Raw genomic sequence first — 17,012 nt, forward strand, 5'->3', positions numbered from 1 at the left:
GTCACTGGACCACCAGGGAAGTCCTTGGTTATTTTAGTCCTAAGTGTAAGGCATAGATGTCACTCAACCTTGTATCAACAGAATCAAGTATGTGAACCCATACTTGAGGTGTGGGAAGTCCAGTTGACCTTTCACCCTTATGAGTCTTCTCTCCTTGTTTTCCTCTTGCTTTGTGGCCACGTTACTCATCACTTTTTTTCTAGGTCCTTTCCCTGTGTTCCTCCTTTGCACTTCAACTACTCTTGTGTCTGCCTGCCCCATCAGTGTCATATCCCCTATGGCAAACACCATATGTATCCATCCTCACTTATTTCACCATAGCAATAATTTAGTGTCAATACTTTAATTCCTATTTTAGAAATGGAGAGACCCAAAGATATAAATACCTTTCCTACCATAACACAGTGCATGTCAGAGCCATGGTCAAAACCAATGGCTAGTTCATATCATGGCCTATAAGGAGAAAGAGTAGGTAGGACACAAGTCATTTGGCCTCAGCGAGATGCTCTGCTCCCTTTCCCTCTTCCACCTATGTTCTAATCCTTTCATCCAACTCTACAGCCTACGGACTTGTCACATATTGTGCAGCAAATTCGGATACCCTACGTTTAGTATTTTTATTTAAACCATAGATTTTCAGTCTTTTTGGGTCAGGAAGTATCTTTAACTCTGTATTACAAGGGAGAAATAATTACATTTATCACTCCTTAAGCAGGGTGGATTCTCCTTAAGCAGAATCTTAAAAAACCACCAGTAGTGTCTTTTTCACAACTGTTTTTGGGGCTGTGAAAATACAAATGGAAGCTTGGAGATGTAACCTGATCTTCTTGTATATAGTTGGGGGCTTCTGAGTGAGATCTGTGACTGTTACCGCAACAGAGGATTTTGCAGAGGAAACAGACTCGTGGCTGCTCCCACCCTACCTCTGAATAACTCTGAAGAATACACATGTTTACAGGAGATGCTATGGCATTTTGCCAGGAGGCTTGTGGCGTAAGTTTTTTCTGTCGTCCCATAAATTGTCCCCAAGAGGTTTAATGTTCTATTTTATGTAGCGCTGTAAGATAAGCATATTATTTTTAAAGGTTTGTTTTTATATCAATGATTTCATCTAGAACACCATCTGGGTCAACACTTCGTCTGTGCTCCACATATTGGGAAATCCTTCTAGAGAACAAAGCCTTTTAAATTGAAAAATTTCATATAATTCTTAAATTTTATAAAACACATCAGATTATAACTGAAGTAGCCCAGATGGTAAAGCGTCTGCCTGCAATGCGGGAGACCCAGGTTTGATCCCCAGGTCGGGAAGATCCCCTGGAGAAGGAAATGGCAACCCACTCCCGTACTCTTGCCTGGAGAATCCCATGGACGGAGGAGCCTGGTGGGCTACAGTCCTTGGGGTCGTAAAGTCGGACACAACTGAGCGACTTCACTCACTCACATCAAATTATAACTGACACCATCAGTTCTGTACTCAACACTTCCAGAGCTACTCTGAGAAAAGAGCAAGGGTTTTGAACTTAGAACTTGAACCCCCCAAATATGCCTGTTACTGCAGTCAAGAGATAACTCAGTTTTGTGAAAACAAACTCTTTGTGAGGCTGAGGTCATACATGTGAAGAACCTAGCACACATACATACTCTGTAAATTTGAGTTTTTATAGTAACTCCTATTATCATTAGATAAAAAGAACTCAGTAAATGAAGCTGTGGTCATAATTGTTTACAGCTCCAGGGCAGCTCAGCTGGTAAAGAATCCGCCAGCAATGTAGGAAACCCCGGATCAATTCCTGGGTTGGACAGATCCGCTGCAGAAGGGATAGGCTACCCACTCTAGTTTTCTTGGGCTTCCCTGATGGCTCAGCTGGTAAAGAATCTGCTTGCAGTTCAGGAGACCTGGGTTCAACCCCGGGGTTGGGAAGATCTCTTGGAGAAGGAAATCGCTACCCACTCCAGTATTCTAACCTGGAGAATTCCATGGACTGTATAGTCCATGGGGTCGCATTAGAGTCGGACATGACTGAGCAACTTTCACTTTCCAGGGTTTGTCAGCCATTTGTGACCAGACAGCACAGATCAAAATCAAGAACAGTGACTTTTAATTTTCTGTGTACTGAAGATTGTATCAGCATAGAAACAGGAGCAGGTATTTTTCAGAGCAACATCATCATTAGAGGTATTTGGCAGGGAAGATGGGCACCTCACAAAATTTGAAGGGATAGGTACTCAGTCTTGCAGCTCTAGAGAATTTCGAGGTTTTACATCCCAACTCATTGTATGAAGCTAGCGTTAACTTTGATACCAAAGTCTAAGAATACATGAAATAAAAGCATATGCTAGGTCACTCATGAGGACACACATAATCCTAAACAAATTAGGACATAGATTACTCATGACAAAATTGGTTTATCTTAGGAATATAAAATTGGCTTAAACATAGAAACCTATCAATGTAATTCAACCTATTATCATATTAATAGAGGGAAGTGATCATCTCAATAGATGCACTTTTAAGTGTTTGATGAAATTCAACATATAATCAAGATGACTACTCTAAGCAAAGTAATTATAAAATAGAATGACTCTGATAAAGTATCTACCAAAAAAAGCAGTTATATATCATGGGGAAATACTGAAAATTTTCCGTTTCTCATCAGGGATAAAACAAGGATGTACACTATCACCAGTTCTATACATCATTTTACTAGGTGTGTCTACCTAATGCCATGAGAAATGGAAATAAAAGCTATAATGCTTAAAATGACAGGAACAAAATTATTACTATTCAAAGATGATATAATTATGTAAATAACCCTGTGCACGAGACAGCAAAAGAGACACTGATGTATAGAACAATCTTATGGACTCTGTTGCAGAGGGAGGGGGTGGGAAGATTTGGGAGAATGGCATTGAAACATGTATAATATCATGTAAGAAACGAGTTGCCAGTCCGGGTTCGATGCACGATACTGGATGCTTGGGGCTAGTGCACTGGGACGACCCAGAGGGATGGTATGGGGAGGGAGGAGGGAGGAGGGTTCAGGATGGGGAACACATGTATACCTGTGGTGGATTCATTTTTATATTTGGCAAAACTAATACAATTTGTAAGGTTTAAAAATAAAATTAAATTAATTTTAAAAAAATAAAGAATATCACCAAAAAAAAAAAAAATTGAAAACAACCTAAAGGTAAACTTTTAAACTTAATAAGCATATTCAGCAAGGTTGCTGGGTAGAAAAAAATGACACACAAAAATTATGTCCCTCTATACCAGATCAAACAAAATATAAAATTTCCCAAAAAGGTGTAATTTTCAGTAGCATCAAATACCTAGAAATAAATTTAACAAACGATGTATAAGACTTCTTTGGACAAAGCTGCAAGGCTTTATTGAATTTTTTGTTTCAAACTTTTTAAATGTTATAGTAGTTTCAGAGGCAATATTGAGAGAATTTTAAGAGCCACATTTTCAACACAAGAACAGCCTGCATGGTTAGTTTGTCTTCATTCAAATCTGCGGTTTTCCTTCACCTGTAAGTTAACAAACATTTGGGATTATTAGTTAGAACTTTATTGAGATGACACTAAAGGGATACAGAGGACACTACAATTTTAGTTTTATAAAATTGACTAAAACCAGAACCCTAAGGATGACCAACCCTTGGCTTTATCTACAGTTAAACCTCTGTAGAGACTTTGAAGGTAGACTTTCAGGCACATTAACCACATTTGCTAAACACATCCCTCTTTCTAGTGGTACAGAGAAACAAAGAGACTATTCAAGTTCAGAAGTGATTAAACCCAATGCTTCTATTCAGAAGTAGTTTTAAGTAGAAAGTACAATTTTTTATATTTTTAGTAAAAATCCAAACAATAAAAAACCTAAGAAACAAAAGAAACTTTTTAAAAGTTCATTTAAATGTTTTGACTTGAAAAAATATTAATATAGGTAGGATATCTAAAACAATAATGTCACACTTAGAATTGCTTAAATGAACAACAGAAAGGTTAGTAGTGCATTTGTTTTGGCTCTAATGTAGAAAAGTACAAAACTCTCTATGAGCCAGTTTAACCCTTACCTAGTAGTAAGTTAACCATTTGCCCCTGTTTGCATCCATACTCCTGCTCTAATTATGAGTAGTGACTTTTTATACACTTAAAAGCATTCCAGTTTGCATAATAAATTATGTGGTTATGCTAGTTTTAAGCCATTACCATCAAAGGTAACATCACATGGTGAAGGAAAACAGTACCATTTATCAGTGTAGGAGAAAAAAACCTGGAAAGCCAAATATCCAGATAGATAGATAATATAGTCAATATTTGTCTTTTTCATAATCCTTATTATGGATACTTGGCATTTTGTATTTTCTCCAAGATCATTTAAATTAGTAGGTCTTCTACGCACAAATATTTTTTTAAAGAGCAATCTCGATTTATTGGTTTTATTACTTTTCCTTCTCCTAATGATTCATACCTGTCTTAAGAATCCCCTTTCTTTCCCCTTTGATTTTGTTGCCTTTTATTTTTTTTATATTGAATGTTCATGTAGTTTATTACCTTTTTCTTTTTTAATAGCATATGTATTTAAGGCTATGATCTTCCTATGAGTACATCTTAGCCATGTTTAACAGGTTCCTGGAAGTAGCCTGCAAACTGTCTTGTAATATAAAATGTCTTGTAATGTAAAATGGACCAGGACTGTAAAGTGAAAATATTTAGAAGACTAATGCAGGGTAATTTCTTCCCTAAACATCAAGTGCTTCACACTTCAGTTATGACCTTTGAAATTCAATCTTACCAATTTGATGCCTCAAGGCACAAAATTTTCATGCCACATTTGACATGGTTAGAGGTGATTATATCAGTGTCCACATTTTATTAGGAACAGTAGCTTATTAAGACTGATAGTGGAGACAGGGAGCATACTCAGCATAGGTTATGTTACTAACACTAACCTTGAGCATCCCTGACTACATGCACTCTCTCTACTTGATCAGCCACAAAGATTAGAAAACTAGACTTTCTCTTGATATTTTATTAGTCATTTTTGAGGCTTAATTCAAGAAAGGATTTAAAATGCAACTGTTTATAATTTTGTCAATTATACATAAATAAAACTGGAAAAAAATAAAATGCAATTGTCATTAAGAGCCAGAGAATTCAGAATTCAACAGAATCTGAGGAGAGGCATCAGAACTTGAACAGTAAAACAAACATCAAGCAAAGTGTTTTTGTTCATTTTCTTAGTAGTGATGAAACTTCAAATGTAATTTGACTCAGGTCAGGATTTGATGATTTATAATAAAAATATCTCATAAAATAGCTTATCTTTGTATTATATGCAACAGAACCAGAATAAGCAATAATGAGAACTAAAAATAATTTTTCAATATCTTATTTGAAGTCACTATTTTTATAAGAGCAAAGATGAGTTTAGAAGTTAAGGGGTTTGCCCAAGAGTCACACAAATTATGTTAAGAGTTGGTACTAGAACCTACTTCAGGGTTTCAGTATATTTCATACAAACTGATGCGTGTTACAAATGCATTACATATTTGTTAAATGCAGAGCTCTATAAAAATATCTGAAAATTATTATTAACTGTTGGTTGAAAGGCTTATACTTAAAAGCTTTTATTTTATAATTCAGTATGGCTTTGACCCAATTTGTTTATATACCTGATGTTCCATGGGCATTTAAGCTCTGAACTACATTTCAAATAATCTGTATTTATGTGAACTGTATTAAAATAACAGTAACATTATCTCTGTATTATTAAAAAGGTAATATTGTGGACAACAGACACTCTGTAATTCACATGCTTAATAAGATAACATACCCGCTTCCGGCATTTTTATGGGCTCTAGATTTGGCACTCCCTTCCCCTCGACATCAGGGCCATCTCCATGCTCAGAACCGGTCTTTGGCTCAGCCAGTTCCTGTTGAGAAGCCTCCAGGGAAGGCCCTTGGAAATAAATAGTTTATCAATTTAAGAAATAAAACATGAGATATGAATAAGGGAATGGTAATATTCATTCCTTCAAGGTTATGAAATAAAAGCCTTAGGCTACTGCAGTAATACATGTGATGCATGAGAATCACAAGAGCATTGTTTCAGGAGTCTGTTACCAAACACCAGGAAAACAGGGTTTTATTACCCCTCTTCCTTTTGCAAGACTGCCCTCAAACAAATTAGGTACTCCTTTTGTACTTATGCATACTGTAATTGTGACTGTACTTACCAATGATCTTTTGGATCTCTCTGACTAGACTGTGAGCTCTCTTACATGGCATGAGCAGACAACAATAAATATTGAATGGGGGGAAGAAGTCTTTAAAAAATACCTCAAACTGATTAACCTTCTGCAAACTGACTGTTATGTTCCTCTTCAAAAATGTAGTGTTATGAATGACAGGAAACTAAAGAACTATTCCAGATTAAAGAAGATTAAATAGACATGATGACTAAAATACCTTACATGATCCTGGACTGGACTCTGGATCAAAAAAAATTCTGTGAAGGGAATTATCAGGACAACTGGAGATACTTGAATATACACTGTGTATTTTATGATTGCATATTCTCACTAATTTCTTGATTTTGATAACCATACACTCATCAGCCAAAAAATGACTTTTTCTTTGTTCTTGAGCTATATATACATTACTGTACTTACAGTAAAAGGTCATAATATGTGAACCTTTATCTAAATGACTCAGTATTAAAAAGAGCCAACACATCACTAAGTGTGTATATGTGTGTGTGTGTATATATACAGGAGAAGGGAAGAGGATATGAAACCAATGTGGTAAAAACTATTAACAATTGGTAAATCTAGGTGAAAAGTATCAGTTAATTGTTCTAGGCTTGCAAATTCTATGTAAATTTTATGTTTTAGAAATATAAAGTAAAAATTAAAGAGAAGATATGATGTCTACATTGTACTTCAGGAAGACAATAATTATTTTTAATTGTGGTTTAAAAACATATTAACAGGAAATTCCCTGGAGGTCCAGTGGTTAGGACTCTGCACTTTCATTGACAAGTACCCAGGTTCAATCCATGGTCAGGGAACTAAGATCCCACTAACTCATGTGGCATGCTCAAAAAAAATTTTTTTAGACAACAACAACAAAAAATTACCACCTTAACCATTTTTAAGTGTATAGTTCAGTAATGCATCATTAACAGAAACTAGGAGTGGACTTTACATATTTGTTTTCCTGTATTTTGAAACATTTTAAATGTCAGTCTAAGAATTAATTATTTCTGTATTTTGCTGTAGTGTACTAAAAACAGTGAGCCTCAGCTAGCTACAAAGCCTGAAGTCTACACCACATATAGGATTTCAATTACAAGTAAAATGTAATTTTCTGAAGGGTTATCTGAGTGGATTTGCGGGTCTGTAACAAATCTTACAGTTGTGATGCCCACCCTCTATTGGGGTAACCAGAAACTTATTTCATTAAAATAAATAATATTTAAGTCCAAACATCCAATATGTAACTTTCCATAAATGAATCCCATTTTTGGTACCAAAAGTAACAGCGAAATTATGAATAACAGTCAAATATACAGTGAGGATAAAGGAAGTATGATAGAAGGAAATGAAATGGGCATAGTTGCCCATCAAATTCTAGAAACTTTTAATAGTGGCCTGAGTTATATAAATGCTTTGCTTCAAAATACTGTATATATGCAGGAGAAATAATTTCTGTCTTTATGTTAATCTTAGAATAATCTTCTGAGGACTTCCCTGGTGGCACAGTAGAAAGGAATTCACCTGCCTTGCATAGGATATGGGTTCAATCCCTGGTCTGGGAAGATTCCACATGTTGCACAGCAACTAAGTCCATGTGCCACAACTACTGAGTCCCCTTGAGGCACAATTACTGAGTCTGTATACCACAAGTACTGAGCACACACACTACAACTATTGAAGCCTGTGCCCTCTAGGGCCCATGAATCGCAATTACTAAGCCTGGGTGCCATGTCCTCCACAAATAAAAGCCACCTCAATGAGAAGCCTGCACACTGCAACAAAGAGTAGCCCCTGCTCACTGGAACAAGAGCGCGCCCACATGCTGCAATGAAGACAGAACACAACCAAAATAATTATTTTTTAAAAATCATACTAAACCAGTATGCCAGTACCCTGAACTATTGAGCTTTTATCAAACTTCCATGTAAAAATATCAATTACATAAACAATGGCCATCATTCAGGACTCATTTCTGGAGTCTCTGTCCTACTACATTCAACTGGGCCAATACTGAGAAACATTACAGTACAGATATTTGAGTTTTAAGCAAAATCATTCACCTTATTTACAGCCACATTCACGATAAGGAGACTCCAACTTTGGAGTGAAATACAGATTTTGTATTCAATAGTCAAATGCTCTTTGACAAACACAATCCTTGAGCCTCAATTTTCTCATTTATAAAATAGAAGAAATTTATTACAGTGAGGGATTACCCTAAGCTACAAACTATACTCTCTTCACTTTTCCAGCCAATTTTCAGGCCATAAAATCACCCAGTCACTCAGTCGTGTCCGACCCTCTGCAACCCCATGGATAGCCTCACTGTGATAAGAGTAAGATCTCCAGGAGATCTTCCCGACCCAGGGATTGAACCCGCGTCTCCCTCATTGTAGGCAGACACTTTACCGTCTGAGCCACAGATTGAACCCGCGTCTCCCGCATTGTAGGCAGACACTTTACCATCTGAGCCAAGGATTGCACCCACGTCTGCCTACAATGCAGGAGACGCGGGTTCAATCCCTGGGTCGGGAAGATCTCCTGGAGAAAGAAATGGCAACCCACTCCAGTATTCTTGCCTGAAAATCCCATGGACGGAGAAGCCTGGTAGGCTACAGTCCATGGGGTTGCAGAGGGTCGGACACCACTGAGCGACTTCACTTTTACTTTCAGGCCATGTTTGAGATCCCTTTCTACTGCTTTCTTTCCTTCTATTACTAGTATATCATAATACAAGAGACATAAAAGTGCGTGCATGCATGCGTACACACACACACACAGGCATTCCTCTTCCCTTTCCCTTCACCTGGAGATGCAGATGCTCCTTCATCCTTTCTCTCTTGACCAGGTGTAATGCCCTTTCCTTCAATTGGTAGCTCCTCTGCAGGTTCCTCAACCTCGATCTTTAGGTGTGTGTGCACAAATGAAAAGTTGTGTTACTAATGTGTCAACAATATAAATACACAGAATATAAACATATATTTGATCATAAATAACTCTAAAGACATTTTTCCAATACTACTCACACTTACTCTTAATAAACTTACTCTTCCCACAGTGAGGCTATTCTAAGAACAGTTACCCACAGACTTCAGAAGCTATTTTAATCAATGTTGGGATGGATGTGTGCAATTTTGTTGTTAATAAGCTTGAGAAGAATGTCATCAGCCACATTCCCCAGGAACATAACAGCATACATACAGGCAACACCAGAATATAATCCTCCTGGATCAATGTTCCTTATTACATGGAATACCGTTATGATTATATTGTTCAACAATACCTACAGGAATTAATTTTTAATAATAAAAAACGTCAAATGTTAAAATACTTAAAGCCACACTTACAAGTGCCTGGGGATATGCACGACCAAAACCTCTTCCTTTAGGCCTGTATGTTGACTTTATTCTTCGACTCATATTTCCCACTGTAAACAGAATATTGTCATTTGGAAAATACCCTTAAGAGAAAAATTATATTTGAACACTTCCCTGGCCAAATAATGATGTATACTATTTTTGTAAAATTGAAAATATTTTCAAAATAACTCTCAAGGTAATTTAATTGTGTGTGTGCTTTCCAATTACAGTAAATCTGGCTACTTGCAAAAGCAGCTATTTGTTATGGCCAAATAGACTGAAAAATCATCTTAAAACACACAGTAAAAGAACATATATATACACACACACGATTTTTTTTTATCACGCCACATGGCTTTTGGGATCTTAGTTCCCAGACCAGGGTTTGATCCCAGGCCAACCACAGTAAAGCATGGAGTCCTAACCACGGGAGGATCAGGGAATTACCAAGAATACATTTCTGATGAGTTTTGATCTCACAACTTGATTCACCATCATGGAGACATTTAGTGAAACACTGCTGGAAATTTAAAACTTGACTGTTGATAAGAGTGTCACATTCTCATTTGCCAAGCCCATTCTCTTCCCTCCCCCATCATAAAGTTTTACTGGAACACAAAATCACTTACTCATTTACATTTTTTCTATAGCTATATTTGCACTAAAATGGCAGAGTCGAGCTATGGAAATGAAGATTCTACGAGACACTCGCCTACCTTCGCACCCTTTTCGAGGCATTACAAATCTCACAGTGCAGTCACAACCCTCACAGTGGTCAGTTTCTAGACCTTTCCATTACCTCCTGCCCCGCCCCCAGGACCCGAGCCCCGCAACCGCCTCTGGATTCTGTGCTGTGGTCAGTTCCAGAACCTCCAAGACCCATACACAGCAAATAACGTACCCGTGACTCACCCCAACTTCATCTGACTCCCTGACCTCGTCGACCCACCACCCTCCCTCTCCCGCCACCAGGACAAGAGCTATGGCGGCCGCGACACCTGTGAGGAGAAAGACAACTCGATGACCTTTCTCCTCAGAGGCTAAAGACCACACTGCCCACTCGCCAGAAACCCGCTGGCTCGCCCTCACATGCATGCACACTTAAACTCCAGGCAAGGAAGATCTATGGCCCTACCTGGTGAGTTTCAGCCAGGTAAAAAGAACCCAGACGTTAAGATGCGACCCGAACAGCTTGACACCCAGACCACGTTACACACGCGGATCGCCAATGGCTGACGGGAAGGCACGCAACCCTGGGCATGCGCACTATATTTCTCGTGCGCGGCTTGGGCTAGTTTCTCCGCCCCTCCCCCCTCTCCGCGAGGATGACCCCACCCCCGCCCCCCGCAATGGATAACTACCGTTTCTGCGCTCTGTCGTCAGTTCTAACACCTCCAGGACACAGATACTTCCAGTAGCACCCCAAGACTCACCCCACCTTCATCTGACTCCCTGAACTCCACCGCCCACTGCCCTAACCCCCCCGCCACCAGAACAAGAGATATGGCGGCTGACCTCGAGGACCTTCCTCGTTAAAAGTTAAAGATGGCACCGCCTGACGCGCCCAAAGCCCACTGGCTCCCTCTGAAACACATGCACACTTAAACTCCAGACACGAAATATCGGTGGCTCTACCTGGTGAGTCTCAGCCAGGTAGAAAGAACCCAGACGTTAAGACGCGACCCGAACAGCTCGGCACCCAGACCACGTTACGCACGCGGCACGCCAATGGCCGACGGGAAGGCACGCAACCCTGGGCATGCGCGCTATGTTTCTCGTGCACCACTTGGACTGGTTTCCGAGCCCCTCCCCCTCTCTGCATGGATGACCCCGCCGCCACCTTCCCTCAACGGATACCTCCCGTTTCTGTGCTCCGTCGTCAGTTCTAACGCCTCCAGGACCCAGATACCTCCAGTAGCACCCCAAGACTCACCCCACCTTCATCTGACACCCTGACCTCCACCGCCCGCTGCCCTAACCCCCCCGCCACCAGAACAAGAGATATGGCGACTGACCTCGAGGACCTTCCTCTTTAAAAGTTAAAGATGGCACCGCCTGACCCGCCCAAAGCCCACTGGCTCCCTGTGAAACACATTCACACTTAAACTCCAGACAGGAAATATCGGTGGCTCTACCTGGTGAGTCTCAGCCAGGTAGAAAGAACCCAGACGTTAAGACGCGACCCGAACAGCTCAGCACCCAGACCACGTTACGCACGCGGCACGCCAATGGCCGACGGGAAGGCACGCAACCCTGGGCGTGCGCGCTATGTTTCTCGTGCGCCACTTGGGCTGGTTTCCCCGCCCCTCCCACTTTCTGCATGGATGACCCCCTCCGCACGCCACCTCCCCTCAACAGATAACTCCCGTCTCTGTGCTCTGTCGTCAGTTCTAACGCCCCGCCCCTCCCCCTCTCTGCATGGATGACCCCCCGCCCCCGGCAACCTCCCCTCAACAGATAACTCCCGTTTCTGTGCTCTGTCCTCAGTTCTAACGCCTCCAGGACCCAGATACCTCCAGTAGCACCCCAAGACTCACCCCACCTTCATCTGAATCCCTGACCTCCACCGCCCACTGCCCTAACCCCTCCCCCCGCCACCAGAACAAGAGATATGGCGGCTGACCTCGAGGACCTTCCTCTTTAAGTTGAAGATGGCACAGCCTGACCCGCCCAAAGCCCACTGGCTCCCTCTGAAACACATGCACACTTAAACTCCAGACAGGAAATATCGGTGGCTCTACCTGCTGAGTCTCAGCCAGGTAGATAGAACCCAGACGTTAAGACGCGACCCGAACAGCTCGGCACCCAAAACACGTTACGCACGCGGATCGCCAATGGCCGACGGGAAGGCACGCAACCCTGGGCATGCGTGCTATGTTTCTCCTGCGCCACTTGGACTGGTTTTCCCGCTCCTCCCCGTCTCCGCATGGGTGACCCCCCCCCAAATCCGCGCCACCTCCCCTCAACGGATAACTCCCGTTTCTGTGCTCTGTCGTCAGTTCTAACGTCTCCAGGACCCAGATACCTCCAGTAGCGCCCCAAAACTCACCCCCACCTTCATCTGACTCCCTGACCTCCACCGCCTGCTGCCCTAACTCTCCCGCCACCAGAACAAGAGATATGGCGGCTGACCTCGAGGACCTTCCTCTTTAAAAGTTAAAGATGGCACCGCCTGACCCGCCCAAAGCCCACTGGCTCCCTCTGAAACACATGCATACTTAAACTCCAGACAGGAAATATCGGTGGCTCTACCTGCTGAGTCTCAGCCAGGTAGAAAGAACCCAGATGTTAAGACGCGACCCGAACAGCTCGGCACCCAGAGCACGTTACGCACGCGGATCGCCAATGGCCGACGGGAAGGCACGCAACCCTGGGCATGCGTGCTATGTTTCTCCTGCGCCACTTGGGCTGGTTTCCCCGCTCCTCCCCGTCTCCGCTTGGGTGACCCCGCCCCCACTCCGCGCCACCTCCCCTCAACGGATAACTCCCGTTTCTGTGCTCTGTCGTCAGTTCTAACGTCTCCAGGACCCAGATACCTCCAGTAGCGCCCCAAGACTCACCCCCACCTTCATCTGACTCCCTGACCTCCACCGCCTGCTGCCCTAACTCTCCCGCCACCAGAACAAGAGATATGGCGGCTGACCTCGAGGACCTTCCTCTTTAAAAGTTAAAGATGGCACCGCCTGACCCGCCCAAAGCCCACTGGCTCCCTCTGAAACACATGCACGCTTAAACTCCAGACAGGAAATATCGGTGGCTCTACCTGGTGAGTCTCAGCCAGGTAGAAAGAACCCAGATGTTAAGACGCGACCCGAACAGCTCGGCACCCAGAGCACCTTACGCACGCGGCACGCCAATGGCCGACGGGAAGGCACGCAACCCTGGGCATGCGCACTATGTATCCCGTGCGCCGCTTGGGCTGGTTTCCCCGACTCTCCCCCTCTCTGCATGGATGACCCCCTCCCCACGCCACCTCCCCTCAACAGATAACTCCCGTCTCTGTGCTCTGTCGTCAGTTCTAACGCCCCGCCCCTCCCCCTCTCTGCAAGGATGACCCCCCCCCCCCGGCAACCTCCCCTCAACGGATAACTCCCATTTCTGTGCTCTGTCCTCAGTTCTAACGCCTCCAGGACCCAGATACCTCCAGTAGCACCCCAAGACTCACCCCACCTTCATCTGACTCCCTGACCTCCACCGCCCGCTGCCCTAACCCCCCCGCCACCAGAACAAGAGATATGGCGGCTGACCTCGAGGACCTTCCTCTTTAAAAGTTAAAGATGGCACCGCCTGACCCGCCCAAAGCCCACTGGCTCCCTCTGAAACACATGCACACTTAAACTCTAGACAGGAAATATCGGTGGCTCTACCTGCTGAGTCTCAGCCAGGTAGAAAGAACCCAGACGTTAAGACGCGACCCGAACAGCTCGGCACCCAGAGCACGTTACGCACGCGGATCGCCAATGGCCGACGGGAAGGCACGCAACCCTGGGCATGCGTGCTATGTTTCTCCTGCGCCACTTGGGCTGGTTTCCCCGCTCCTCCCCGTCTCCGCTTGGGTGACCCCGCCCCCACTCCGCGCCACCTCCCCTCAACGGATAACTCCCGTTTCTGTGCTCTGTCGTCAGTTCTAACGTCTCCAGGACCCAGATACCTCCAGTAGCGCCCCAAGACTCACCCCCACCTTCATCTGACTCCCTGACCTCCACCGCCTGCTGCCCTAACTCTCCCGCCACCAGAACAAGAGATATGGCGGCTGACCTCGAGGACCTTCCTCTTTAAAACTTAAAGATGGCACCGCCTGACCCGCCCAAAGCCCACTGGCTCCCCCTGAAACACATGCACACTTAAACCCCAGACAGGAAATATCGGTGGCTCTACCTGGTAAGTCTCAGCCAGGTAGAAAGAACCCAGATGTTAATACGCGACCCGAACAGCTCGGCACCCGACCACGTTACCCACTCGGCACGCCAATGGCCGATGGGAAGGCACGCAACCCTGGGCATGCGCGCTATGTTTCTCGTGCGCCACTTGGACTGGTTTCCCCGCTCCTCTCCGTCTCGACATGGGTGACCCCCACCCCCACCCCGCGCCACCTCCCCTCAACGGATAACTCCCATTTCTGTGTTCTGTCGTCAGTTCTAACGTCTCCAGGACCCAGATACCTCCAGTAGCACTCCAAGACTCACCCCCACCTTCATCTGACTCCCTGACCTCCACCGCCCGCTGCCCTAACTCTCCCGCCACCAGAACAAGAGATATGGCGGCTGACCTCGAGGACCTTCCTCTTCAAATGTTAAAGAAGGCACCGCCTGACCCGCCCAAAGCCCACTGGCTTCCCCTGAAACACATGCACACTTAAACTCCAGACAGGAAATATCGGTGGCTCTACCTGGTGAGTCTCAGCCAGGTAGAAAGAACCCAGACGTTAAGACGCGACTCTAACAGCTCGGCACCCGACCACGTTATGCACGCGGCACGCCAATGGCCGATGGGAAGGCACGCAACCCTGGGCATGCGCACTATGTTTCTCGTGTGCCGCTTGGGCTGGTTTCCCCGCCCCTCCCCCTCTCTGCATGGATGACCCCGCCGCCACCTTCCCTCAACGGATAACTCCCGTTTCTGTGCTCTGTCGTCAGTTCTAAGGCTTCCAGGACCCAGACACCTCCAGTAGCACCCCAAGACTCACCCCACCTTCATCTGACTCCCTGACCTCCACCGCCCACTGCCCTAACTCTCCCGCCACCAGAACAAGAGATATGACAGCTGACCTCGAGGGCTTTCCTCCTTAAAATTTAAAGATGGCACCATCTGATGCACCCAAAGCCCACTGGCTCCCCCTGAAACACATGCATACTTAAACTCCAGACAGGAAATATCGGTGGACCTACCTGGTTAGACTTAGCCAAATAGAAAGAAGCGAAAGCTAAGATGCGAGCTGCAGAGCTCGGCACAGACCACGTTACACACGCTTCACAAGGGCTGACGGGAAAGCGCTCCACCCTGGGCATGTGCACTAAGTCTCTCGTGCACCATGTGGGCTGGGTTCCTCGCCCCTCCCCCCTCTCCGCATGGATGACTCGCTTCCGCCCCCCGCCACCTCCCCTCAATGGATAACTCCCGTTTCTGTGCTCTGTCATCAGTTCTAAGGCCTCCAGGACCCAGATACCTCCAATAGCACCCCAAGACTCACCCCACCTTCATCTGACTCCCTGACCTCCACTGCCCGCTGCCCTAACTCTCCCACCACCAGAACAAGAGCTATGGAGGCTGACCTCGAGGGCCTTCCCCTTCAAAAGTTAAAGATGGCACTGCCTGACCAGCCCAAAGCCCTCTGGCTCCCCCTGAAACACATGCACACTTAAACTCCAGACAGGAAATATCGGTGGACCTACCTGGTTAGTCTCAGCCAAATAGAAAGAAGCAAAAGCTATCATGCGAGCTGCAGAGCTCGACACGCAAATCACGTTACACACGCTGCACCGCAAGGGCTGACGGGAAACCGCGCAACCCGTCTCTCGTGCGCCAAGTGGGCTGGTTTCCCCGCCCAACTCCCCCAACAGATTACCACCCCGCCCCCAACCCCAGATGACTTCCATATTTGTGCTCTGTCAGCAGCTCCAGTTCTTCCAGGGCACAGGTGCCTCAAGTAATGCCTCCAAGACTCGCCCCACTTTCTACTGTCCCTTTCCACTCTGGTGTACTGTTTTCCATTATCCCAGCCCTGCCACTAGGACGAGGGCTGTGGTGGCTGCCTGTGAAGTGAGATATAATGCCTGCTAAAACCACAGTACAATATACTCCATAGAATTTACACGTTCCTTGGTAGCTCAGCTGGCAAAGAATGCACCTGCAATGCAGAAGACCCCAGCTGTATTCCTGGGTCAGGCAGATTCCCTGGAGAAGGGTTAGGCTACCCACTCTAGTATTCTTGGGCTTCCCTGGTGGCTCAGACAGTGAAGAATCCACCTGCAATGCAGGCTATCTGGGTTCGATCTCTGGGTTGGGAAGATTCCCAGGAGGAGGGCATGGCAACCCACTCCAGTGTTCTTGCCTGGAGAATCCCCATAGACAGAGGAGCCAGGCAGGCTACAGTCCATGGGGTTGCAGAGAATCAGGCATGGCTAAGCAATGGCACCCCACTCCAGTACTCTTGCCTGGAAAATCCCATGGCTGGAGGAGCCTGGTGGGCTGCAGTCCATGGGGTCTCGAGGAGTCGGTCACGACTGAGCGACGTCACTTTCACTTTTCACTTTCCTGCATTGGAGAAGGAAATGGCAACCCACTCCAGTGTTCTTGCCTGGAGAATCCCAGGGACGGCGGAGCCTGGTGGGCTGCTGTCTATGGGGTCGCACAGAGTCGGACACGACTGAAGCGACTTAGC

General features: G+C 45.1%; 1 protein-coding gene across 18 annotated transcripts; it reads right to left on the reverse strand.

Annotated features, from left to right (window-relative positions):
• Window positions 1–3,369: 3,369 nt before the first annotated feature.
• Window positions 3,370–16,121, reverse strand: LOC147340393 (X antigen family member 5-like). 18 transcript variants are annotated; one of them, XM_086386294.1, is made up of 5 exons: window positions 16,024–16,121; window positions 9,620–9,699; window positions 9,079–9,175; window positions 5,849–5,974; window positions 3,370–3,537 (listed from the first exon to the last, which is right to left on the reverse strand). In XM_086386294.1, the coding sequence occupies exons 2-5, from the start codon at window positions 9,689–9,691 to the stop codon at window positions 3,515–3,517; spliced, it is 318 nt and encodes a 105-aa protein (XP_086242420.1). In that variant the 5' UTR covers window positions 9,692–9,699; window positions 16,024–16,121; the 3' UTR covers window positions 3,370–3,514. The 18 variants fall into 18 exon arrangements, with proteins under 18 accessions (XP_086242420.1, XP_086242418.1, XP_086242419.1 ...); XM_086386292.1 differs by lacking the exon at window positions 16,024–16,121 and adding an exon at window positions 15,520–15,612; XM_086386293.1 differs by lacking the exon at window positions 16,024–16,121 and adding an exon at window positions 15,021–15,099.
• Window positions 16,122–17,012: the final 891 nt, after the last annotated feature.

This window comes from Bos grunniens, chromosome X (genome assembly GCF_055505025.1).
Source record: "Bos grunniens cultivar Pamir isolate PY7600 chromosome X, Bosgru_T2T1.0, whole genome shotgun sequence".
NCBI lineage: Eukaryota > Metazoa > Chordata > Mammalia > Artiodactyla > Bovidae > Bos > Bos grunniens.